Source organism: Chionomys nivalis, chromosome 23 (genome assembly GCF_950005125.1).
Source record: "Chionomys nivalis chromosome 23, mChiNiv1.1, whole genome shotgun sequence".
Taxonomy (NCBI): Eukaryota; Metazoa; Chordata; class Mammalia; order Rodentia; family Cricetidae; genus Chionomys; species Chionomys nivalis.
This window is the reverse complement of record NC_080108.1, coordinates 43177825-43203126: the sequence shown is the minus strand read 5'-3', so window position 1 is coordinate 43203126 and position 25302 is coordinate 43177825. Positions and strand designations below refer to the sequence as shown.

The 25302-nt window shown below is 44.2% G+C and overlaps 1 protein-coding gene across 1 annotated transcript in view; it reads left to right on the top strand.

Moving 5' to 3' along the window:
* Positions 1–17896, top strand: part of LOC130865093 (E3 ubiquitin-protein ligase HERC2-like) — a 136155-nt gene extending 118259 nt beyond the window's left edge. The window contains 5 exon segments of the mRNA XM_057755970.1: positions 793–898; positions 1061–1211; positions 7575–7781; positions 8349–8507; positions 17759–17896. Coding sequence (XP_057611953.1) covers positions 793–838 — 46 coding nt within the window. The 3' untranslated portion in view covers positions 839–898; positions 1061–1211; positions 7575–7781; positions 8349–8507; positions 17759–17896.
* The last annotated feature ends 7406 nt before the right edge of the window (positions 17897–25302 follow it).

The following is a 25302-nucleotide window of genomic DNA, read 5'->3' as shown; positions in this document are numbered from 1 at the left end:
CAAAGGTGGGGGCTTGGAGCTCAGTGCTACCCAGGAGAGCCCAGTCTTGGTGCTTGGACCAAACAGGGCACACACCGACAAGGCATGGGGCTGTGTGTTGAGAGACTTTGCAGATGAAGTATGGACTGAAGGAACCTGGCCTGGGATCTTAGCTGTGGGCTCTTGGACTTTGAAAGGGGAGGGTAGGTCACTGATCTTACATAATATTGGTGGAGTAGGTTGGGGTTTCAGGTGATGCTGAAGGGACATGCTATGGGTGAAGGGAAGGGCTGTGGGTCACAAGTAATGTTGGGGGTGACAGGTTGGTGGTCTAGGGAGATGCTGGGGTCCCAGGAGATGCTAGGGGACAAGTTAGGGTCCCAGGGGACACCAGGGGACAGATAGGCAGGAGTTTCAGGAGATTCTGGGGGAGGGGTTGGGGTCCCAGGAGATTCTGGGGGACAGGCTGTGTCCCAGGAGATGCTCTGGGACAAGGTGGCTTGTATTTGAGAGGCTGGAGACAGGTGAGATTCACCAAAGTGGGGACATGTGGATGGGGCTGCAGAGGGAGCAGGAGAGGGCAATGCTGGGGAAACCCACAAGCCAGAGGCAGCAACCTGGCTTGGGGAGCGAGCCTGGCGGCTGTTTTTATTCCACTCTGGTGACCGTTCACCATCTGAGAGGATAGATGCTGTGAGGGAGAGGGGCCTGGCTGGAACTAGAGCTGCAAGGGCCAACACGTGGAGCCGTGGTGCTGGCCAGGATGGGGTCTTGGTGACTTGGGCATGTGAACACCTATTCTTCACTTTGCAGCCCGTGTTCCATGTCATGGGCTTCTCTGTCACTGGGCGGGTCTTGAACGGACCTGAAGGAGAAGGTATTCCAGAGGCTGTGGTCACCCTGAACAACCAGATTAAAGGTTAGTCACCCTGAACAACAGGTTAGAGGTGGGCTATCATGGTGGTCCTGAGTGTGCTCAAAGGCTCCGCTTGAATCCTGGAACAATAGAGACACAAGGGACAGAATCTCCATGGGACACAAGCTTGGGCTTCTCTTTGATTCACGCACTTTGGTTTCACAGTCAGAACAAAAGCTGACGGCTCCTTCCGCCTAGAGAACATAACGACAGGGACGTACACCATCCATGCTCAGAAGGAGCATCTCTACTTTGAGATGGTCACCATCAAAATTGTACCCAACACTCCGCAGCTGGCAGACCTCATTGCTACTGGGTAAGTGTTCTGTCTGGTCAGGGTGACTACTGACCATGACTAAAAGCAACTTGAGGAGGGAAGGGTTTATCTGGCTAACACTTCCATATCACAGTCCATCACTGAGTGAAGTCAGGTAGGGATCTGGAGGCAGGAACTGAAGCAGAGGCCATGGATGGCTGACATCTGGCTTTCTCAGCCTCCTTTTTTATATATGCAGACCACCTGCCCAAGAGTGGCACCGTCCTCGGTGAGCCGGGCTCTCCCACATCAGTTATCAGTCCAGAAAATGAACCACAGGCTTGCCTACAGGCCCATCTGGTGGGACCATTTTCTCAGTTGGGATTCCCTCTTCCCAAATGCTTCCAGCGTGTGTGAAGTGACATAAACTAGCCAACCACGGCTGTGTGCAGTCTTGGGAGCCTCCCAGCTCCTCTCTTAGCAGTGGTGGAGAAGAAAATGAGCCTTGACCTGACTGTATTTCTGCCCAGGATTCCCTCAGTTCCAGTAGCTCTCGAGAGTCTGCTGGCTTTCTTTTGGAAAGATGAGAGCTGAGTCTTAATAACTGAAGACACTTGCGTGTTGGACACTAAGGATTGATTTCTTTTGCTTTTAAGTTAAAATGGGTTTGTTAAAGTGGAAAAAAAAGGTGAAGGCGAATGTGCCTCCTGCCACACCTAACAACTTGAATCTGATCCCTGGGAGCCACGTGGTAGAAGAAGGGAATAGGCTTGTATAAGTTGTCCTTGACCTCCACATGTATACAAACACAATAAATAATCATATTTCTACCTCTGTCTGTCTGTCTTAGAAAAATCTCTCTGAAGTGAGCACTTTCCTTGTCTGATCCCAGAGGGCTTTGTTGGCTTTTCTGATGGTGGTGGGTGTGGAGGTGTTCTTGGAGATGTTTCCGGTTGTTGGTAGAGTTAACCATGTAGTCACTGATTACATGCATGTCAAGGATGGAATGGAAAGATATTTAGGGGTTTGCAGCCTAGAGAGGTGTTGCTGAGACAGGTGATGAGGGTTCAGGTTTGGTGCCACATGGCCACTAGGTGGCACACTCTCCTGCATCCTGATGATTGGCCCTCCTAGGCTGGTCAGCTGGAGGTGGAATACCACCAGCATTGCAGGGGCTGGGGAGCCTGAATAGCTGAGGTCACAGGAACTAAGAAAGGAAGTGTTAGGGACAAGGACAAGGTGGTTGCTGACACCAAAGCTAGGAGCCTAGTCACCAAGGAAGCATTGCAACCCTTCAACTTTGAAGAAAGTCAGTTACCCTTAGAAAATAATTCTTGGGTTCAAGTCCTGTTGCTCTCCCCTCTGCTTTTGTGTTGGAGCATCCATGCTAGGTTTCAGCTGCAAGCTCCGTGAATGCTCCTGTGCGGCTGCTTTTGGTGTGGCCCTGTGCCGGGCTGCACATGTGACAGGGAGCTGAGCCCGAGTGGTAGGGATAGGTTGTCAGCGCCCAGCTCCCAAAGAGAGATGCTTCAATTTTGAATTGTGCCAGAAAGAGATTGGAGCGCTCTGAGAAGACATTGGGTAGATTGGGGTGGGGGTGGTAGCTCTGAGGCCTTAGGAGAACCAAGGGAAGAAGGTGCCGGGGTCCAGGCAGGAAGGCAGCATGTTCAGAGGGGAGGGAACTGGGTGGAAGGGGCTGAACCAGTGAGGCCAGAGGCTGGTGATGGGAAGCCTTTGACCACGTTCCTGAGGTACAGGGACAGCCTTGCCCACGGAGACCATGGGGTCAGCAAGGGCATTACAGAGATGGACTTTCTGCCTGCTGGGTGGGTAGGAACTGCTGGGAAGTCAGTGTTGGCAGATGGTGCAGATAGGAGCCGGTGGCAATCATCTGGAGGAGATGGGGCTGGGGTGCCTTTGCCCTGGGCGCTGGCAGGAGAGGAGAGGAGAAGCTGGCACCGCTGCAGAGTCAGTCGACATACTGCCAGGCCCCAGTTTATATCTGACCAACTGGTGTTTGTGTAATCTGATAATTAAGGTTACTTGTATTTGTTTTGTATGTGTGAGTGTGTCTACATGTATGTCTGTACACCATGTCTGTTCTATGCTCTTTGGAGGACAGAAGAGGGCGTCAGATCCCCTGGAACTGGAGTTGCAAACAGCTGTAAACTGTTGCATGGGTGCGGGGAATCAAACCCAGGTCTGTAAGAGTAGCTAGTGCTCTTAGCTGCTGAGTCCTCTCCCCAGCCTCAATTTTATTTTTTTAAATCTTATTACGCTTATTTATTTATTTATGAGTCAGTCATGTCGTGTCGTGCCCCCGCCCCTGTGTGTCCGTATATGTGCCGAGGCACTCATATGGAGACAGGTCTCTCCACAACATGGGTCTTGGGATTGAGCTCAGGTCATCAGGCTTGGCCGCAAGTGCCTTTCTACTCACTGGACCTTCTTGCTGACCCAAGGTTTATTTTCCTTTTAAATTAAGTTTTATTTTTGGTGTCTCCGTGTGTGCACATATGTAAATGGGTGTCTGGGGCCAGAAGATTGTCTCAGATCTGGAGCGGAATGAAAATGAGGACATGGCCGCTCCTAGGTGTGGGTAAGGAGAAGGTTTCTTGTAGATATGAGGGAAAGAACAGCCAGAGGCACCTGGAAGGGTCTGGACAGAGCATGGCGGTAGAATAGACCAGGCCACAAGTGGACAGAGAGCACAGTGGGGTAGGGGAGAGACTGAGAGTATGAGCAAAGAGTTGGAGGGGCCATGAGAGCACATGAGAAGGATGAGCTGGAGAAGCTGGGGAAGGGAACAAAGCTCGGGGCACAGGTGAGAAGTGCTGAGAGGAGCCAGGACTCTGGAACTGCCTGGAGGAGCCTGTCTGGAGAGCCTGAGGCCAGCACCTACTTTGATACGTTACTAGGCACCTCAGCCATTTGTCCTGAATTTCTTTGGGCCCTAACAGGAATTTCAGGGGGTTGTGGACCCCTGAGGTGGGTGCTGAGAATGCAGGTCCTGATTGTGTGCTCTTAACCACTGAGCATCTCCCCAGTTCTCATCTTTTTTTCCTTCTTTTTTTTTGTTCCTGTTTTTTTTTATTCTTTTTTAATTAAAATTTCCAACTGCTCCCCGTTTCCCATTTCCCTCCCCCTCCTCCCACATATTGCCCCCTCCCCCCGCTCCCCTCCCCCTATCCCCACTCCACTTCTCCTCCCCCTAGTCCACTCCCCCTACCTCTCGATACTGAAGAGCAGTCCAAATTCCCTGCTCTACAGGAAGACCAAGGTCCTCCCACTTCTATCTAGGTCCAGGAAGGTGAGCATCCAAACAGGCTACGCTCCCACAAAGCCAGTTCATGTATTAGGATCGAAACCTAGTGCCATTGTCCTTGGCTTCTCATCAGCCTTCATTGTCCGCCTTGTTCAGAGAGTCCAGTTTCAACCCATGCTTACTCAGTCCCAGTCCAGCTGGCCTTGGAGAGCTCCCAATAGATCAGTTCCATTGTCACAGTGGGTGGGTGCACGCCTCGTGGTCCTGATTTCCTTGCTCATGTTCTCCCTCCTTCTGCTCCTCATTTGGACCTTAAGAGCTCAGACGGTTGCTCCAAATTGGGTCTCTGTCTCTCTCTCGATCCATCGCCAGATGAAAGTTCCTGTGCCATTCTCCTTGGCCTCTCGTCAGCTCTCATTGTCCGCCACATTCCGAGAGTCCGGTTTTATCCCATGTTTTTTTCAGTAGCAGTCCAGCTGGCCTTGGTGAGCTCCCAATAGATCGTCCCCCCTGTCTCAGTGGTTGGGTGCACCCCTCATGGTCCTGACTTCCTTGTTCATGTTCTCTCTCCTTCTGCGCCTCATTATAACCTTGGGAGCTCAGTCCGGTGCTCCAGTGTGGGTCTCTGTCTCTATCTCCATCCATCGCTAGATGAAGGTTCTATGGCGATATGCAAGATATTCATCAGTATGATTATAGGATAGGTTCATTTCAGGTTCCCTATCCTCAGGTGCCCCAATGAACTAACTGGGGACATTGCCCTGGGCATCTGGTAGCCATTCCAGGTTCAAGTCTCTTGCCAACCCTTAGGTGGCTCCCTTAACTAAGGTATGAGTTTCCCTGCTCCCCAATTCAACCTTCCTTTAACCCCAATCACCCCGATTCCCCCAGTTCCCCTCATCCTCTCCTTCACACTTTTCTCTCCCCATCACCCCTCATCCCCATCCCACCCCACCCCCAAGATTCCAATTTTTTGCCCATCAATCTTGTCTATTTCCCATAGCTGGGAGGATATCTATATCTTTTTCCTTGGGTTTACCCTCTTGTTTAGCTTCTTTAGGATCACAAATTATAGACTCAGTGGCCCCTATCCATGGCTAGAAACCAATTATGAGTGAGTACATCCCATGTTCTTCTTTTTGGGTCTGGGTTACCTCACTCAGGATCGTATTTTCTATTTCCATCCATTTGCATGCAAAATTCGAGAAGTCATTGTTTTTTACCGCAGAGTAGTACTCTAATGTATATATATTCCATACTTTCTTCATCCATTCTTCTATTGAAGGGCATCTAGGTTGCTTCCAGGTTCTGGCTATTACAAATAATGCTGCTATGAACATAGTTGGACAAATGCTTTTGTCATATGATAGGGCATCTCTTGGGTATATTCCCAAGAGTGGTATTGCTGTGTCCAGGGGTAGGTTAATCCCAATTTTTCTGAGAAACCGCCACACTGATTTCCAAAGTGGTTGCACAAGTTTGCAGTCCCACCAACAATGGATGAGGGTACCCCTTTCTCCACAACCTCTCCAGCAAAGGCTATCCTTGGTGTTTTTGATTTTAGCCATTCTGACAGGTGTAAGATGATATCTCAAAGTTGTTTTGATTTGCATTTCTCTGATCGCTAAGGAGGTTGAGCATGACCTTAAGTATCTTTTGGCCATTTTAACTTCTTCTAATGAGAATTCTCTGTTCAGTTCAGTGCCCCATTTTTTAATTGGATTAATTATCCTTTTAAAGTCTAGTTTCTTGAGTTCTTTATATATTTTGGAGATCAGACCTTTGTCTGTAGCGGGGTTGGTGAAGATCTTCTCCCAGTCAGTAGGCTGCCTTTTTGTCTTAATGACAGTGTCCTTTGCTTTACAGAAGCTTCTCAGTTTCAGGAGGTCCCATTTATTCAATGTTGCCCTTAATGTCTGTGCTGCTGGGGTTATACATAGGAAGCGATCTCCAGTGCCCATATGTTGTAGGGTACTTCCCATTTTCTCTTCTATCAGGTTCAGTGTGTTGAGATTGATATTGAGGTCTTTGATCCATTTGGACTTGAGTTTTGTGCATGGTGATAGATATGGGTCTATTTTCATTCTTCTACAGGTTGACATCCAATTGTGCCAGCACCATTTGTTGAAGATGCTTTCTTTCTTCCATTGTATACTTTTAGCTCCTTTATCGAAAATTAGTTGTTCATATGTTTGTGGGTTAAAATCCGGGTCTTCTATACGATTCCATTGGTCGACTTCTCTGTTTTTATGCCAGTACCACGCTGTTTTCATTACTGTAGCTCTGTAATAGGATTTGAAGTCAGGGATGGTAATGCCTCCAGAAGTTCCTTTATTGTATAAGATTGTTTTGGCTATCCTGGGTGTTTTGTTTTTCCATATAAAGTTGATTATTGTCCTCTCAAGATCTCTGAAGAATTTTAATGGGACCTTGATGGGGATTGCATTGAATCTATAAATTGCCCTTGGTAGAATTGCCATTTTTACTATGTTGATCCTCCCAATTCAGGAGCAAGGGAGATCCTTCCATTTTCTGGTATCCTCTTCAATTTCTTTCTTCAATGCCTTAAAGTTCTTGTCAAATAGATCTTTCACTTCCTTGGTTAGAGTTACCCCAAGATATTTTATGCTTTTTGTGGCTATCGTGAAAGGTGATGATTCCCTTATTTCCCTCTCTGCTTCCATATCCTTTGTGTATAAGAGGGCGACTGATTTTTTGGAGTTGATCTTGTATCCTGCCACATTACTAAAGGCGTTTATCAGCTGTAGGAGTTCTTTGGAGGAGTTTTTGGGGTCGCTCATGTACACTATCATATCATCTGCAAATAATGCCAGTTTAACTTCTTCCTTTCCAATTTGAATCCCCTTTATCCCCTTATGTTGTCTTATTGCTATTGCTAAAACTTCGAGAACTATATTGAAGAGGTATGGAGAGAGTGGACAGCCTTGGCGTGTTCCTGATTTTAGTGGGATGGCTTTAATTTTCTCTCCATTTAATTTGATATTAGCTGTCGGCTTGCTGTATATAGCTTGAATTAAATTTAGGTATGACCCTTGTATCCCTAATCTCTCCAAGACTTTTATCATAAAGGGATGTTGAATTTTGTCAAATGCTTTTTCAGCGTCTAATGAAACGATCATATGGTTTTTTTCTTTCAGTTTATTTATATGATGGATTACATTGATAGATTTGCGTATGTTAAACCAGCCCTGCATCTCTGGTATGAAGCCTACTTGATCATAATGGATAATTTTTCTAATGTGTCTAAAGGACCCGCTTCTGCAGTGTCTCTGACTCCAGTCCTGTGGCGGTCCAGACAGAGTCCAACCTCACAGACTGCCACAGTTCCTGCAGCTTGAAAAAAGGTGAGCAATGGGCCCAAGCTGCACAGCGCCTCCTACTGTTCAGCTGTTTCCATGCAGGGTCCCTGCAGGTCCCACACAGACAGCTCCACCATAAGGGCGGGGTCCAGAAGGACGGTTTATAGTTGATCAATTGGCTGGTACTGAGCGCTTAGTGTGCACAGAGCAGTGTGATAGGCGTAGGGATAGTGTGGTGAAAGCGGCACTCAGAGAACCGTGCCTGGCATACTGGGTTTTAGTAAATGCCTGTTGGGTGAGGGGTTTCAGGATTGCATGTAATTATCTCTTCTGCCGAGGGTCACTAAACAACTTTTGCTTTCATGCGCAGACACATTCCTTGGCCCTGGGATGCATAAATTTAGGCCTAAAGGGGAGCTGACCTCATCATTGCACGCACATGCCATTGTGGCCAACTGCTCTTGGTTCCATACTTAATGGGGTTTTGTATTAAACATGTGCATTTCCCTGGCGGTTTTTTCCCAGTAGGCAGGGGGCGTGGCATAATGACACAGTGTAATGTTGCCATTCCCAGTTAGTGTGGCTGGCTGATAGTGGCACCTATTTTTGCAGATGGGTGGACACACACAATGATCAGAGATGAACTCAGCAAGTCAGCTTGGCTTGTGTGATGAGAATGGTAAATGTCTGACCCGCCACCATGAGACAAGCGTCACTGCCACCCGTGCAGAGTGGACCTGAGGATGTAGTCCAGGAATGCGCGTGCAGAAGGTAGAGAACCAGGAGGGGCATTTTGGATTTGTGCAGAGGCACTCTGGGAGATGATTTCTCCCATAATGCTTTGTTTGGGCATTTTTAGCCTTGCAGGTCCTTTGCTTATATATGTTTCTATGTATGTGTTTTCATGGGTTTTGTGTGTGTCTCTTTGTGCATGTTTTTATGCTTTATTTTTATTGTTGGTTTGTTTTGTTTAATTTGGTTAGATTTTTTTTTCCAATATGACTCTTTGTGTGTGTGTGGGGGGGGGGGCTTGGATTGAATAGGTAGGTAAATGGAGAGGATCAGGGAGAAGATGAGAGAGGAGAAACCAGGACTGGATTATAGGGTATAAAAATTATTTTCAGTAAAAATAGATATATGGGATGAAGAGTCTCCATTCTTAGAAAACATTGTCCATTGCTGAGAGTTTAGAGCATCTATTCAGTACTCAGCCTGTCTTCTTTCTTCCCTGCACTGGGCACAGATATCCTGGCTCTGCTTGTCCTCCTTGCTTCTCACCACCTACAATGTGAACCTCTGGCCAGTCACCAGGGTCCAGACCTCAGGACTAAACCCTGGGGTGAATTTGCAGTTCTGGCCCTCCAGGCTGCAGACATGGCTTTCCATGTTGAATGTGGCATCTGTCACAAATGAGGATCATAGTGCAGGAAGCTGCTGGTGACTGTGAAGAGCCAGGGCAGGTCGTGGGGAATGAGTTTGGCTCCAGGAACAGACATTACAGGATGCATGTGCATCTATCTGGTCCAGCACCTGCTTCCCAGGGCAGAACATCCAGATGCTTGCTTGCAGAATTCCATAACATTTCCTCAGGATTTTTGCAGAACTATGGCCATGATGTACCTGTAGGTCCTGTCTCTTCAGTTTCTCATGGGGCTGATGGGCTTGCATGGGTGGAGGTGGTGGCTCCAGGATCCAGCTCCTATTGCTCAAAGCCCCTAATCCTACTAACAGGAGGTGGATCCCGATGTTGTGCAGCACTATGCTAGCATAAGAGCTGTTATCTCTATGAGATCAGCTGTGACTGTAAGAGTGTATTTCCTCAGCCCGCAGATGGCTCTAATCCTTCATAGAAGTAAGGGCAAGGAAGGTTCATTGGACTTTCCCAGGAGTCACTCTACCTGGCCATTTCCATACGATTCTGCCCTAAGCACACATGGCCTGGACTCCAGAAGATACCAGAGGGTGAGATTGAATGAGCTGAGGGAGGTTAATAGAGTGTTCTAAAGACACACTTAGGCACTCAAATATTTACACACTTTTTCAAATACATTAACATGGCCACAGATAATCTCTCTCTCTCTCTCTCTCTCTCTCTCTCTCTCTCTCTCTCTCTCTCTCTCTCTCTCCTCTCGTAGTTGGCTAGTGTTTTGTCAAGATGACATAAGGTAGAACATTTGGGAAGGGGAAATACCTTAGTCATATTGGCCTATGGCCAAACCTGTAGTACATTTTTTCATTGATGATTAATGCCAAGAGTGCCCAGCTGACTATGGGCAGTACCAAACCTGGACAGTTGGTCCTGGATGGAATAATAGACCAGGTTGAGCAAGCCATGGGAAACAAGCCAGTAAGTAACACTTCTCCATGGGCTATGAATCAGTTCCTGCCTCTGTGCTCCTACCTTGAGTCCATCCCTCACTTCCCCAGAAGATGGAGCATAACCTACAAGTTAAAGTAAACCATTTCCTCCCCAAGTTGATTTTGGTCATGTACTTTATCACAGGAATGGAGACCTTAGCTAAGGCTCCCATCTTTCCACATTCTTTCTTCCTTAGAAATACACACTGTTCTACTCTCATAGGCTCACATAACTTACACATCATATACTCACAATTACTCCCATTTTTCATGGAATTATATTCTGACAATATTGAAAGCTCACACCCCATCACATATAAATGAACATACTGTCTTGTTCGTGCCTGTAAGAGTATGATTTAGTGTACATGGGTTTGAGTGTAGGATTGTGGTTTCTGGGTATGTGCTTGAAAGTATAATAGAATGGTGTGTGCCTTTAATCATTTGACACAGAAATGACTACAGACATGTGACATTGCCATGTATACACACAATCACAGTCCTACCTTTACACATTCTTCATACATTATTGCACATACTTGCACACTCTGTGCTAGTTAGTTTTGTCAGCTTAATGCAAACCTAGACATTAACTGAAAAAAGAAATCTCAATGGAGGAGCTGTCTCCGTCAGTTTGGACTGTGGGCACATCTGTGAGGCATTTTCTTTTTTTTTTTTTTTTTGTTTTTTTTTTGTTTTGTTTTCAATTCTTTTTTTTTTTATTCTTTTTTAATTAAAATTTCCAACTGCTCCCCGTTTCCCATTTCCCTCCCCTCCTCCCACACATTGCCCCCTCCCCCCACTCCCCTCCCCTATCCCCACTCCTCTTCTCCTCCCCCCAGTCCATTCCCCCTCCCTCTCGCTACTGAAGAGCAGTCCAAATTCCCTGCCCTACAGGAAGACCAAGGTCCTCCCACTTCCATCCAGGCCCAGGAAGGTGAGCATCAAAACAGGCTAAGCTCCCACAAAGCCAGTTCATGTATTAGGATCGAAACCTAGTGCCATTGTCCTTGGCTTCTCATCAGCCTTCATTGTCCGCCATGTTCAGAGAGTCCAGTTTCAACCCATGCTTACTCAGTCCCAGTCCAGCTGGCCTTGGAGAGCTCCCAATAGATCAGTTCCACTGTCACTGTGGGTGGGTGCACGCCTCGTGGTCCTGATTTCCTTGCTCATGTTCTCCCTCCTTCTGCTCCTCATTTGGACCTTAAGAGCTCAGACGGTTGATCCAAATTGGGTCTCTGTCTCTCTCTCGATCCATCGCCAGATGAAAGTTCCTGTGCCATTCTCCTTGGCCTCTCGTCAGCTCTCATTGTCCGCCACATTCCGAGAGTCCGGTTTTATCCCATGTTTTTTTCAGTAGCAGTCCAGCTGACCTTGGTGAGCTCCCAATAGATCGGCCCCCCTGTCTTAGTGGTTGGGTGCACCCCTCATGGTCCTGACTTCCTTGTTCATGTTCTCTCTCCTTCTGCGCCTCATTATAACCTTGGGAGCTCAGTCCGGTGCTCCAGTGTGGGTCTCTGGCTCTATCTCCATCCATCCCTAGATGAAGGTTCTATGGCGATATGCAAGATATTCATCAGTAAGATTATAGGATAGGTTCATTTCAGGTTCCCTATCCTCAGGTGCCCCAATGAACTAACTGGGGACATTGCCCTGGGCATCTGGTAGCCATTCCAAGTTCAAGTCTCTTGTCACCCCTTAGGTGGCTCCCTTACCTAAGGTATGAGTTTCCCTGCTCCCCTATCCAACCTTTCTTTATCCCCAATCACCCCGATTCCCCCAGTTCCCCTCATCCTCTCCTTCACACTTTTCTCTCCCCATCATCCCTCATCCCCATCCCACCCCACCCCCAAGATTCCAATTTTTTGCCCATCAGTCATGACTATTTCCCATAGCTGGGAGGATATCTATATGTTTTCCCTTGGGTTTACCCTCTTGTTTAGCTTCTTTAGGATCACAAATTATAGACTCAGTGGCCCCTATCCATGGCTAGAAACCAATTATGAGTGAGTACATCCCATGTTCTTCTTTTTGGGTCTGGGTTACCTCACTAAGGATCGTATTTTCTATTTCCATCCATTTGCATGCAAAATTCGAGAAGTCATTGTTTTTTACCGCAGAGTAGTACTCTAATGTGTATATATTCCACACTTTCTTCATCCATTCTTCCATTGAAGGGCATCTAGGTTGCTTCCAGGTTCTGGCTATTACAAATAATGCTGCTATGAACATAGTTGGACAAATGCTTTTGTCATATGATAGGGCATCTCTTGGGTATATTCCCAAGAGTGCTATTGCTGGGTCCAGGGGTAGGTTGATCCCAATTTTTCTGAGAAACCGCCACACTGATTTCCAAAGTGGTTGCACAAGTTTGCAGTCCCACCAGCAATGGATGAGGGTACCCCTTTCTCCACAACCTCTCCAGCAAAGGCTATCCTTGGTGTTTTTGATTTTAGCCATTCTGGCAGGTGTAAGATGATATCTCAAAGTTGTTTTGATTTGCATTTCTCTGATCGCTAAGGAGGTTGAGCATGACCTTAAGTATCTTTTGGCCATTTTAACTTCTTCTGTTGAGAATTCTCTGTTCAGTTCAGTGCCCCATTTTTTAATTGGGTTAATTATCCTTTTAAAGTCTAGTTTCTTGAGTTCTTTATATATTTTGGAGATCAGACCTTTGTCTGTTGCGGGGTTGGTGAAGATCTTCTCCCAGTCAGTAGGCTGCCTTTTTGTCTTAATGACAGTGTCCTTTGCTTTACAGAAGCTTCTCAGTTTCAGGAGGTCCCATTTATTCAATGTTGCCCTTAATGTCTGTGCTGCTGGGGTTATACATAGGAAGCGATCTCCAGTGCCCATATGTTGTAGGGTACTTCCCATTTTCTCTTCTATCAGGTTCAGTGTGTTGAGATTGATATTGAGGTCTTTGATCCATTTGGACTTGAGTTTTGTGCATGGTGATAGATATGGGTCTATTTTCATTCTTCTACAGGTTGACATCCAATTGTGCCAGCACCATTTGTTGAAGATGCTTTCTTTCTTCCATTGTATACTTTTAGCTCCTTTATTGAAAATCAGTTGTTCATAGGTTTGTGGGTTAAAATCCGGGTCTTCTATACGATTCCATTGGTCGACTTCTCTGTTTTTATGCCAGTACCACGCTGTTTTCAGTACTGTAGCTCTGTAATAGAGTTTGAAGTCAGGGATGGTAATGCCTCCAGAAGTTCCTTTATTGTATAAGATTGTTTTGGCTATCCTGGGTTTTTTGTTTCTCCATATAAAGTTGATTATTGTCCTTTCAAGATCTGTGAAGAATTTTGATGGGATTTTAATGGGGATTGCATTGAATCTATAAATTGCCCTTGGTAAAATTGCCATTTTTACTATGTTGATTCTCCCAATCCAAGAGCAAGGGAGATCCTTCCATTTTCTGGTATCCTCTTCAATTTCTTTCTTCAGTGCCTTAAAGTTTTTGTCAAATAGATCTTTCACTTCCTTGGTTAGAGTTACCCCAAGATATTTTATGCTGTTTGTGGCTCTCTGCAGTGCTAGTCTCCTGGTATTATAGTGATGTCTCTCCTTGCTTGTTGCAGGCAGGTCAGTGAAACAAAGGAAGTCTCGCCTGCCTACTTGCCCTGAGGGTTTGCCCCCAGCGCCAGACAGACTTAGCTGGATGGTGTTATGTGCCCAAAGAGGAAAGGGGGCAGAAGGAAGAAGGGTTCTGGATGCAAGCTGGGTGGGACAAGAGGAGAGAGGCAGTATGGGGGGGGGGGTAGAGCCCCTGCAGGGAGCCCGAGGAGTATAGGGAGGGGGATGAGGAACTTCAGAGTTCCCTGTCCATGGCTGCTTCCTCCGCCACTGGTCACAAACTCACAGCCCTGCTGTCTCTCCTGGTGCCGAGATAGGATCTCCGTGCAGGTTGGGTAGTTCGTAAACAAAGCGCCTACCTTGGTTGGTGCAGGCGGGCCAGTGAGACAAAGGAGGTCTCGCCTGCCTACTTGCCCTGAGGATTTGCCCCCAGCGCCAGACAGACTGAGCTGGATGGTGTTATGTGCCCAAAGAGGAAAGGGGACAGAAGGAAGAAGGGTTGTGGATGCAAGCTGGGTGGGACAAGAAGAGAGAGGCAGTATGGGGGGGTAGAGCCCCTGCAGGGAGCCCGGGGAGTATAGGGAGGGGGATGAGGAACTTCAGAGTTCCCTGTCCAGGGCTGCTTCCGCCGCCACTGGTCACAAACTCACCGCCCTGCTGTCTCTCCTGGTGCCGAGATCGGATCTCCGTGCAGGTTGGGTAGTTCGTAAACAAAGCGCCTACCTTGGTTGGTGCAGGCGGGCCAGTGAGACAAAGGAGGTCTCGCCTGCCTACTTGCCCTGAGGATTTGCCCCCAGCGCCAGACAGACTGAGCTGGATGGTGTTATGTGCCCAAAGAGGAAAGGGGACAGAAGGAAGAAGGGTTCTGGATGCAAGCTGGGTGGGACAAGAAGAGAGAGGCAGTATGGGGGGGTAGAGCCCCTGCAGGGAGCCCGGGGAGTATAGGGAGGGGGATGAGTAGCTTCAGAGTTCCCTGTCCAGGGCTGCTTCCGCTGCCACTGGTCACAAACTCACCGCCCTGCTGTCTCTCCTGGTGCCGAGATCAGATCTCCGTCTGTGTGTTGCTTTCATTGGTTAATAAATAACAAAAACTGCTTTGCCCTGATAGGGCAGAACTTAGGTAGGAGGAGAACACAGAACTGAATTCTGGGAGGAAAAAAAGCAGAGTAAGAGAGAAGCCAGGGTTCCTCCAACTGAGACAGATGTCGCCGGTTAGCATCTTTACGGTAAGCCACTGCCACATGGAGATATACAGATTAATAGAAATAGATTAAATCAAAATGTGAGAGATAGCCTATAAGAGGCTAGAGATAATGTGCCAAGCAATGACTTAATTAATACCATTTCTCTGTGATTATTTCAGGCCTAAGATAGCCAGGTAGCTGGGATGAACAAGTGCCCCCCCCCCTTACAAGATATAGTACTCTGGAATGACTAGACTTTCTCATTAATATTGTGACAATCAATCACTATTTTATGAGATCTATGGATTCTGATGGGAAATCAGATCAAGGTTGTAGTACTAATAATAAAATCCTAGAGACAGAAATTGGGGTTCAACCTGAAAAGCAGAAAAGCAGGCAACTCACTAAAGAAGTCTTACCTCTACCAAGGCTTGATGGCCACAGACTAAGCAGACCAAGCCTCTCTCTCCTCTCACTTTTATGACCTATACTACTGGGATTAATTATGTGACTCTCTAGTACTCTGATTAAAGGTGTGAGGCACCACTACCTGGAATTGCTTGTGCATTGGTCTTGTGTAGTCCAGGGTAGCAATGAACTCTCAGAGATGTTTTGTCCTCTGAATCCCTAATCCTGGGGTGGGGGGAGATGTGTTCCAACATTATTTGAACTTTAGTGGTTTAGCTATGCCTCTGGTTTTCAGGCAAGATTTATTTATTAAAATATAAAAAATATAACTTAATATTGGTTCTTATGATACAATTATGATGAAGCTTCATCCTCTGAGGCCCACAGAGGTTCCTCACATGGCCTTTGTTGCATTGGAAACAGAACATCTTATTAGAGCCTCTCAGTGCCAGTAAGGGACCACATCTTTTAAATCTGTCAGTTTAAGTTGAAAGCAAAAGGAATTGAATACTCTTGATACAGAGATGATGAGGATTGGAAAAACCAAATGTTGATACAGAATTAAAGGTCACAATTCTCAAGGCCATTAAAGAATCCTACATAACTAATCAAAACCAGTCTCCATAACCCAAGGAACCAGAAATCTTCCTGAGTCTATCATTTTCTTTCCCCTTATTTATTATTACCATTGAGGGTAAAAGGTCTTTGTCATGGGTTGAATTTGATATATCCTCTACTGTCTCATATGCTTGATCCCTTGTGCCCCTTAGGCAGTTCTGTTTGAGTAATTAGGAAATTCAGGGATGTGTGGCCTGGCTGGAGGTGGTTGGTTTTTAAAATCCCTGGGAAACTATCAATACAGTGGTAACAGCTGCCTCACACTCTTCTGTCAGGGCCAGAAGCTGAACCCAGCACTAAGCCAAGCCTGGCAGTCAGAAAGCATAATACAAGACAACCTCTGCCTCTCGAAGTTGTATTTTGACATAGATTTGGGAGGAGCCATGAAAAGAACTAGAAAAGAGTGAAGGATTTTGGCTAGCTGTGATTGGTCCACAGCTTGTATGACCTCACAAGGAGCCACTATGAGGAAAGACTGTCCCCAGCCTATATAAGGGAGCAGCTTGGCCTGGACCTTGTCCTTATACTGCAGCAAAGCTATTTGTAAGCTAAAAAGCAGTGGGACTCAGACTTTTGTTCTGAGAGAATTAGTACTGCATCCGTCTTTGGAATTGAACATCGGTGATCGCCACTGACTGGAACACAGTGAGTTTGTTACCTGGGGCACTGGAGTGGAGGAACAGTTGATATTGCAGTATAGACTTGGGTTCACTGTTTGTAGTTTTGGATTTACTTTGTGAATTTACTTCAGATTTTCTCTTTTTATTACCAACCATTTTCTACTACCTGCCAATTTATCTTAGCCATTTTGTACATTGGTTTATTTCTAAACCTAAAGCTTTTGTCAGTACATATTAGCTTTAGAAAATAGTTTGACTATACCATGCACTTGGACCCAACTCAATAGTTTTGCTCCTTCGCACAGCATTTCATTGGCCTTATGAATTCCCTTATCATTGTAAGACTCATCCTCTGGCACCATCCTACTCATAAAAAATATGAATTTGGACATCTTGACGAACAACACATTTCCTAATGGCATCACAGTGTTTAGGACAGGATACCATATGATTCCCATAACTGGGATTTAATAAAAAAGGACTGTGTATCATGAATAAAGAAACAAGGAGGTCTGCAGTAGTCAGAGTCACTAGAGAATTTGAGGTTCTAGGTGGAAGTAATATTGACAAAGCCCATGTGTCCACTGTCCAGTGAATAACCACATCACTAACTCGGTTCAGCAGGCAGCTCACTGAGTCTATTCTTGGTGTTACTGCTATTGTCCTTATACTCAAAATGTTCTCATTAAAATTTGTAAGACAGAGATTATAACGCCATTTCATATCTCTGAATTCCTGGTCTCAGCAAGGGGGTGATATCTGGGAAGGATGTGAAACAGCTGGGTGGTAGAAACCAGAAGGAAAAATTGGGTCATTACAGGAAATGGAACCCAGAACAGCCATGCAAGCATGCTTGAGATCCATCTTCCCAAGTCTCCATTCATGCCTTTCCTATGCATTGTGAGCCAGAGAATGAGTGTAGGACTTATAGAAATGATGTTTCTTCTCAAAAATTTGGTCGCAGCCAGGGAGAAAGAAATGCCATTCTGGGAGATAGAAGGAGGAAAAATTCTTAGGTTCTGAATAGCATGAGTACTTTCTTGCAATGACCTCACTGGATACATTGTGAGGTCTTGCAGTCCCCGCCCATTGAAGGCATTGGCCAGTCTGAGTCTTGTCCTCACACTGCAGAGAAGGTGTTCACTTGTTGGTTTCAGGGAATTTGGACTCAGAATTTGGGTTGTGTTCACAAGGTTATTATTGATCACTTGGAAACAGACATGTTGATCTGTTATTTATTTATTTATTACAGATTTCTACCTCCTTCCCACCACCGCCTCCCTTTTCCCTCCCTTTTCCCTCCCCATCCCCCAATCAAGTCCCCCTCCCTTGTCATCCCAAAGAACAATCAGGGTTCACTGCCCTGTGCGAAGACCAAGGACCACCCACCTCCATCCAGGTCTAGTAAGGTGAGCATCCAAACTGCCTAGGCTCCCACAAAGTCAGTACGTGCAGTAGGATCAAAAACCCATTGCCATTGTGCTTGAGTTCTCAGTAGTCCTCATTGTCCGCTATGTTCTGCGAGTCCAGTTTTATCCCATGAATTTTCATACCCGGGCCAGCTGGCCTTGGTGAGTTCCAGATAGAACATCCCCATTGTCTCCATGTGTGGGTGCACCCCTCATGGTCCGGTCCTGAGTTCATTGCTTGTGCTCTCTCTCCTTCTGCTCCTGATCTGGACCTTGAGATTTCAGTCCGGTGCTCCAATTGTGGGTCTCTGTCTCCTTTCATTGCATGATGAAGGTTAATATTCAGAAGGATGCTTATATGTTTTTCTTTGGCTTCACCTTTTTATTTAGCTTCTCTAGGATCATGAATTATAGGCTCAATGTCCTTTATTTATGGCTAGAAACCAAATATGAGTGAGTACATCCCCTGTTCCTCTTTTTGTGTCTGGCTTACCTCACTCAGGATAGTGGTTTCTATTTCCGTCCATTTGTATGCAAAATTCAAGAAGTCATTGGTTTTTACCGCTGAGTAATACTCTAATATGTATATACTCCATACTTTCTTCATCCATTCTTCCATTGAAGGGCATCTAGGTTGTTTCCAGGTTCTGGCGATTACAAACAATGCTGCTATGAACATAGTTGAGAATATACTTTTGTTGCATGATAGGGCATCTCTTGGGTATATTCCCAAGAGTGGTATTGCTGGGTCCAGGGATAGGTTGATCCCAAATTTTCTGAGAAACTGCCATATTGCTTTCCAAAGTGGTTGCACAAGTTTGCATTCCCACCAGCAATGGATCAGTGTACCCCTTTCTCGACAACCTCTCCAGCAAAGGCTATCATTGGTGTTTTTTTATTTTAGCCATTCTGACAGGTGTAAGATGGTATCTTATAGTTGTCTTGATTTGCATTTCCCTCATCACTAAGGAAGTTGAGCTTGCTCTTAAGTGTCTTTTGGCCATTTGAACTTCTTCTGTTGAGAATTTTCTGTTCAGCTCAGTGCCCCATTTTATAATTGTGTTGATTAGCCTTTTACGGTCTAGTTTCTTGACTTCTTTATATATTTTGGAGATCAGACCTTTGTCAGTTGCGGGGTTGGTGAAGATCATCTCCCAGTCAGTGGGTTGCCTTTTTGTCTTAGTGACAGTGTCCTTTGCTTTACAGAATCTTCTCAGTCTCAGGAGGTCCCATTTATTCAATGATGCCCTTAGTGTCTGTGCTGCTGGGGTTATACGTAGCAAGTGATCTCCTGTGCCCATGTGTTGTAGAGTACTTCCCACTTTCTCTTCAATCAGGTTCAGTGTGTTCTGACTGATATTGAGGTCTTTAATCCAGTTGGACTTGATTTTTGTGCATGATAATAGATATGGATCTATTTTCATTCTTCTACAGATTGACATCCAGTTTTGCCAGCATAATTTGTTGAAAATGCTCTCTTTTTTCCATTGTATACTTTTGCTCCTTTATTGAAAATCAGGTGTTCATAGGTTTGTGGTTTAAAGTCAGGGTCTTCTATTCAATTCCATTGGTCGACTTCTCTGTTTTTATGCCAGTACCAAGTTGTTTTCAATAGAGTAGCTCTGTAATAGACTTTGAAGTCAGGGATGGTGATGCCTCCAAACAGTTCTTTATTGTATAAGATTGTCTTGACTATCCTGGTTTTTTTCCATATAAAGTTGATTATTGTCTTCTCCAGATCTGTGAAGAATTTTGATGGGACATTGATTGGGATTGCATTGAATCTATAGATTGCTTTTGGTAGAATTGCCATTTTTACTATGTTGATCCTCCCAATCCAAGAGAAAGGGATATCCTTCCATTTTCTGGTGTCCTCTTCAATTTCTTTCTTCAATGCCTTAAAGTTCTTGTCAAATAGATCTTTCATTTCCTTGGTCAGAGTTACCCTAAGATATTTTATGCTATTTGTGGCTATCGTGAAAGGTGATGCTTCTCTGATTTCCCTCTTTGCTTCCTTATCCTTTGTGTATAGGAAGGCAACTGATTTTTTGGAGTTGATCTTGTATCCTGCCACATTACCAAAGGTGTTGATCAGCTGTAGGAGTTCTTTGATAGAGTTTTTGGGGTCGCTTAAGTATACTATCATATCATCTGCAAATAACAAAAGCTTAACTTCTTCCTTTCCAATACGAATCCCCTTGATCCCGTTATGTTGTCTTATTGCTATTGCTAGAACATCAGGCACAATATTGAAGAGGTATGGAGAGAGTGGAAATCCTTGTCGTGTTCCTGATTTTAGTGGGATGGCTTTGAGTTTTTCTGCATTTAATTTAATGTTAGGTGTCGGCTTGCTGTAAATAGCTTTTATTATATTTTGGTATGACCCTTATATCCCTAATCTCTCCAAGACCTTTATCATAAAGGGGTGTTGAATTTTGTCGAATGCTTTTTCAGCATCTAATGAAATGATCATATTGTTCTTTTCTTTCAGTTTATTTATTTGGTGGATTACATTGATTTGCATATATTGAACCAGCCCTGCATCTCTGGGATGAAGCCTACTTGATCATAATGGATAATTTTTCTAATGTGTTCTTGGATTCGGTTTGCCAGTATTTTATTGAAAATTTTTGTGTCGTTATTCATGAGTGATATAGGCCTGTAATTCTCTTTCTTGGTTGGGTCTTTGTGTGGTATTGGTATCAGGGTAATTGTAGCTTCATAAAAGGAATTAGGCAATGACTCTTCTCTTTCTGTATTGTGAATTACATTAAGGAGTATAGGTATTAGCTCTTCTTGGAAGTTCTGGTAGCATTCTGCATTAAAGCCATCTGGTCCTGAGCTTTTTTTGGAAGGGAGATTTTTGGTAACAGTTTCTAATTCTTCACGACTAACAGGTCTATTTAGATCGTTCACCTGGTCTTGGTTTAGCTTTGGTATATGGTACTTATCTAAAAAAATGTCCATTTCTTTTGCATTTTCCAGTTTTGTGGCATACAGGCTTTTGTAGTAAGATCTAATGATTCTCTGAATTTCCTCTGTGTCTGTGGTTATGTCCCCCTTTTCATTTCTGATCTTAGTTTTTTGTGTGTTCTCTGTCTGTCGTTTAATTAGTTTGGATAGGGGTTTGTTGATCTTATTGATTTTCTCCAAGAATGAACTTTTTGTTTTATTGATTCTTTGGACTTTTTTCTGAGATTCTATTTTGGTTTTTTTTTTTTTTTTTTTGGTTTTTCGAGACAGGGTTTCTCTGTGGTTTTGGAGCCTGTCCTCGAACTAGCTCTTGTAGACCAGGCTGGTCTCAAACTCACAGAGATCCGCCTACCTCTGCCTCCTGAGTGCTGGGATTAAAGTTGTGCGCCACCACTGCCCGGATGAGATTCTATTTTGTTGATTTCTGCCCTCAGTTTGATTATTTCCAGTCTTCTACTCCTCCTGGGAGCGTCTGCTTCTTTTTCTTTTCTAGAGCTCTCAGGTATGCTGTTAAGTCCCCAATGTATGCTTTCTCTGTTTTCTTTAAGTGAGCACTTAGTGCTATGAACTTTCCTCTTAGCACTGCTTTCATCATGTCCCATAGGTTTGAGTATGTTGTCTCTTTATTTTCATTAAATTCAAGGAAGACTTTAATTTCTTTCTTAATTTCTTCCTTGACCCAGGTGTGGTTCATTAGTTGACTGTTCAGTTTCCATGAGTTTGTCGGCTTTCTGGGGTTAGCATTGCTGTTGCCTTCTAACTTTAATCTGTGGTGATCTGATTAGACACAGGTGGACACTGATTTTTTTTTGTATCTGTAGAGGTTTCCTTTGTTTCCTAGTATGTGGTCAATTTTCGAGAAGGTTCCATGAGCTGCAGAGAAGAAGGTGTATTCTTTCCTCTTTGGGTGGAGTATTCTATAGATGTCTGTTAAGTCCATTTGCTTCATTACCTCCAACAATTCTCTTAATGCTCTACTAGGTTTCTGTCTGATTGACCTGTCCATTGGTGAGAGAGGTGTGTTGAAGTCTCCTACTACTAGTGTGTGTGCTTTGATGTCTGCCTTGAGTTTAGTAATATTTCTTTTACATAAGTGGGTGCTTTTATATTAGGAGCGTAGACATTCAGGATTGAGACTTCATCCTGATGAATTGTTCCTGGTATGAGTATAAAGTGTCCATCTTGATCTCTTCTGAGTGATTTTAGTTTGAAGTCTGTTTTGTTAGAAATTAGTATGGGCACACCTGCTTTTTTCTTAGGACCATTTGCTTGAAAAACCTTTTCCCAATCCTTTATTCTGTGTAGATGCCTGTCTTTGTGGTTGAGATGTGTTTCTTGTAAACAGCAGAATGTTGGATCCTGTTTTCGTATCCAATCTCTTAGCCTATGCCTTTTTATAGGTGAATTGAGACCATTAATATTAAGTGATATTAATGACCAGTGGTTGTTTACTCTGGTTATTCTTGTTGTTTTTGGTAGTAGAGTTTGTGTGTCTCCCTTCTTTGAGTTGTGCTGTTGAAGGGTCGCTAGATGCCTGAGTTATTGTAGGCAGTGTTGGCAATGTTGGATTCCTTGGACTGTGATTTTCCTTCTATTACTTTCTGTAGGGCTGGATTTGTGGCTACGTATTGTTTAAATTTGTTCTTATCCTGGAATGTCTTGTTTTCTCCATTGATATTGAACGATAGCTTGGCTGGGTATAGTAGTTTGGGTTTGCATCCATGGTCTCTTAGTTCCTGCAGTACCTCTATCCAGGACCTTCTGGCTTTCATGGTTTCCATAGAGAAGTCAGGTGTAAGTTTGATTGGTTTACCTTTATAAGTTACTTGCCCTTTTTACTTTGCAGCTCTTAATATTCTTTCTTTAATCTGTATATTTTATGTTTTGATTATTGTATGGTGAGGGGATGTTTTTCTTTGATCCAGTCTGTTTGGTGTTCTGTATGCTTCTTGAATACTCAAAGGAATATCTTTCTTTATGTTGGGAAAGTTTTCTTCCATAACTTTGTTAAAAATATTTTCTGGGCCTTTGAGCTGTGACTCTTCTCCTTCTTCTATCCCTATTATTCTTATGTTTGGTCTTTTTTATTGTTTCCCATATTTCCAGAATGTTTTGTGATGAGAATTTGTTGTTTGCTGTTTTCTTTGGTCAGTGTGTTTATTTTTTCTATCATGTCTCAGAACCTGAGATTCTTTCTTCTATCTCTTGTATTCTATTGATTATGCTTGTTTCTGTAGTTTCTGCTCGTTGACCTAGATTTTCCATATCCAGCTGGTCCTCAGGCCTGCGTCCCGGTGTCTAAGCTGCTTGGGCCTGTGTGCCGGTGTCTCCACCGCTTGGGCCTGCGCACCACCTGTCCAGACATGTTGATCTGATTAGACCAAAAGAATTTGTGATTCTTTCCTGGATTGTTGGCTTTTTATCTATATCTTTTGAATGGTGTTTGAATTAATTTGTGCTTTCAAATTAGTTTCTTGTTTTAAACCATGCTTAATTCTCATCTTAAATGAGCATGATACTTTGACATTTTTAAAATATTCTTTTCTGATTTTAAGTCTTCACTAGATAATTACAGAAAGTAAGCCTCACTATGGTGTGCGCTGTCAACACCCCGGCACGATTCTATTCTCCAAGCTATGTTGAGCCCCACATGTCATCTATTCTCTCGATGACCTTCCTGAATAGCCATGTCCCATTCACCACAAAACAAAACCATGCCATCTCAACTAGAGACAACCCAACACACTGCTATGTTCAATGAGGCCTACCACCTTTTAGATCCATCCATATGAATTTAAGGGAAAAATTGAATATCAGGTGTGGAGAGGTGATGATGTCTATCCTAGTGAGTTCTTAGAGAACTTACAGGCACAGTGAAAAAACCACTGACGCAGTTCCAACCTCAAGACCCAAGTCCCTAGTCTAAGTCAGCCCAGAGTTCCTGAGTCTGTCATTTTTCTAACTTGGGGCTTACCTAAGAGTTGAAAATGTCCTCAAGGTTTGATGTGAAAAGCCTTACAATTCCTCATGTGCCTGAATGCTTGGTCTCTAGGATGGAGTGCTGATTGGTTTGGGAAGTCATAAATCAATAAAGCACTAGAGCATCAAGAGGTATTAGGTGACTGGACGCAACAAGGGATTGCCAAAGCCATGGAACCAGTTACTTCAGCTGCATATTCCCAAGGCCAACTTCCCCATCTCCTCCATCTTCCATGCCTCTGCTGTTCTCAGAAGGCATGAGACAAGGGAGTCCTTATGCCCCTTAAGTTGCATTCTGTTAAAGAAATGTTCACTGCCATGATAAAAATAATGCAGTCGCTCTTATTAGACAGAGAAACTATCTTGGGTTACTCCTTGCTGTTACTGGTCCAACCTTGGCAGTAACATAACTTGTCCTTTGTGAGAAATGATAGGAATTTGTTCCTAAAGGACATTCAGTGCATCCTGCAGCTGCAGAGAAAGTCATGTTGGATAGAGAGCATTTGTATCTAGCATCTGTCCTCATACACTTGGGATTTCCCAGTCTCATGGACCATGACATTGGGAGATTTCTTCTATGTTGCCATGAGGTTCATATTCTGTGCAATCTTTGAAGTCACAGAGTCACTGCTGGTGTCTGAGACACTGATTTCTGCTTGTTCCCATTTGACAGTTTTTTTCTAAATTTGGTCGTCCCTTTTCAAAAATTTTGTTTGGCCATGTGATACTATAATTTCTTTTGGGGTTTGTTGTTTTATTTCAAACCTTAACTATGAAAAGTAGAAAATATGTCTTGAGACATGTATCTATACATATAGTGAGCTGAGCATGGATCATTTTCAGCTGCTGTGTTATATTGCAAAAGCCCCTGGCATGTGCTTACTGCACTCCCCTTTTAAGAATCCACAAACACATCCACAGCTCTAGTTAGCACAAGATATGTCTGGAACTTGCACAGTACATCCGAAGCTGTGTCCATGTGTATTTCAGAAAACTACATTTCATTCGTTGTGAATGAACATGGACTCTTCCCGCTAAACTTGTCTCTTAACTGATGATCAGTTTTTGTGTGGATTAACCCCTAGTACTCATTGCTGAACATACTGAGAACATGAGGTATCTCTAATGTGTTACTGAACAGTGTTGAATAGGGAATCTCACTTCAGATGATGGGCAACAAGTACATAATATTATACATTTTGACTGTGTGTATTTGAGTGTGCATGTAAGTTTGTCTGTGTCTGGGTTTGTGTTTTTGTGTGAGTGTGTAAGCCCACAGTGTGCACAAATTTGTGTGTGTGTGTGAGTGTGTGTGTGTGTGTGTGTGTACATTCACTGTTTTGGCATCAGGGTACTACTGCCATCTTAGAATGTTTAGAACGATCTTTTTGTCTCTGGTAAAGCAGCTTTTGAGGATGAGTGATCTCCATTATAC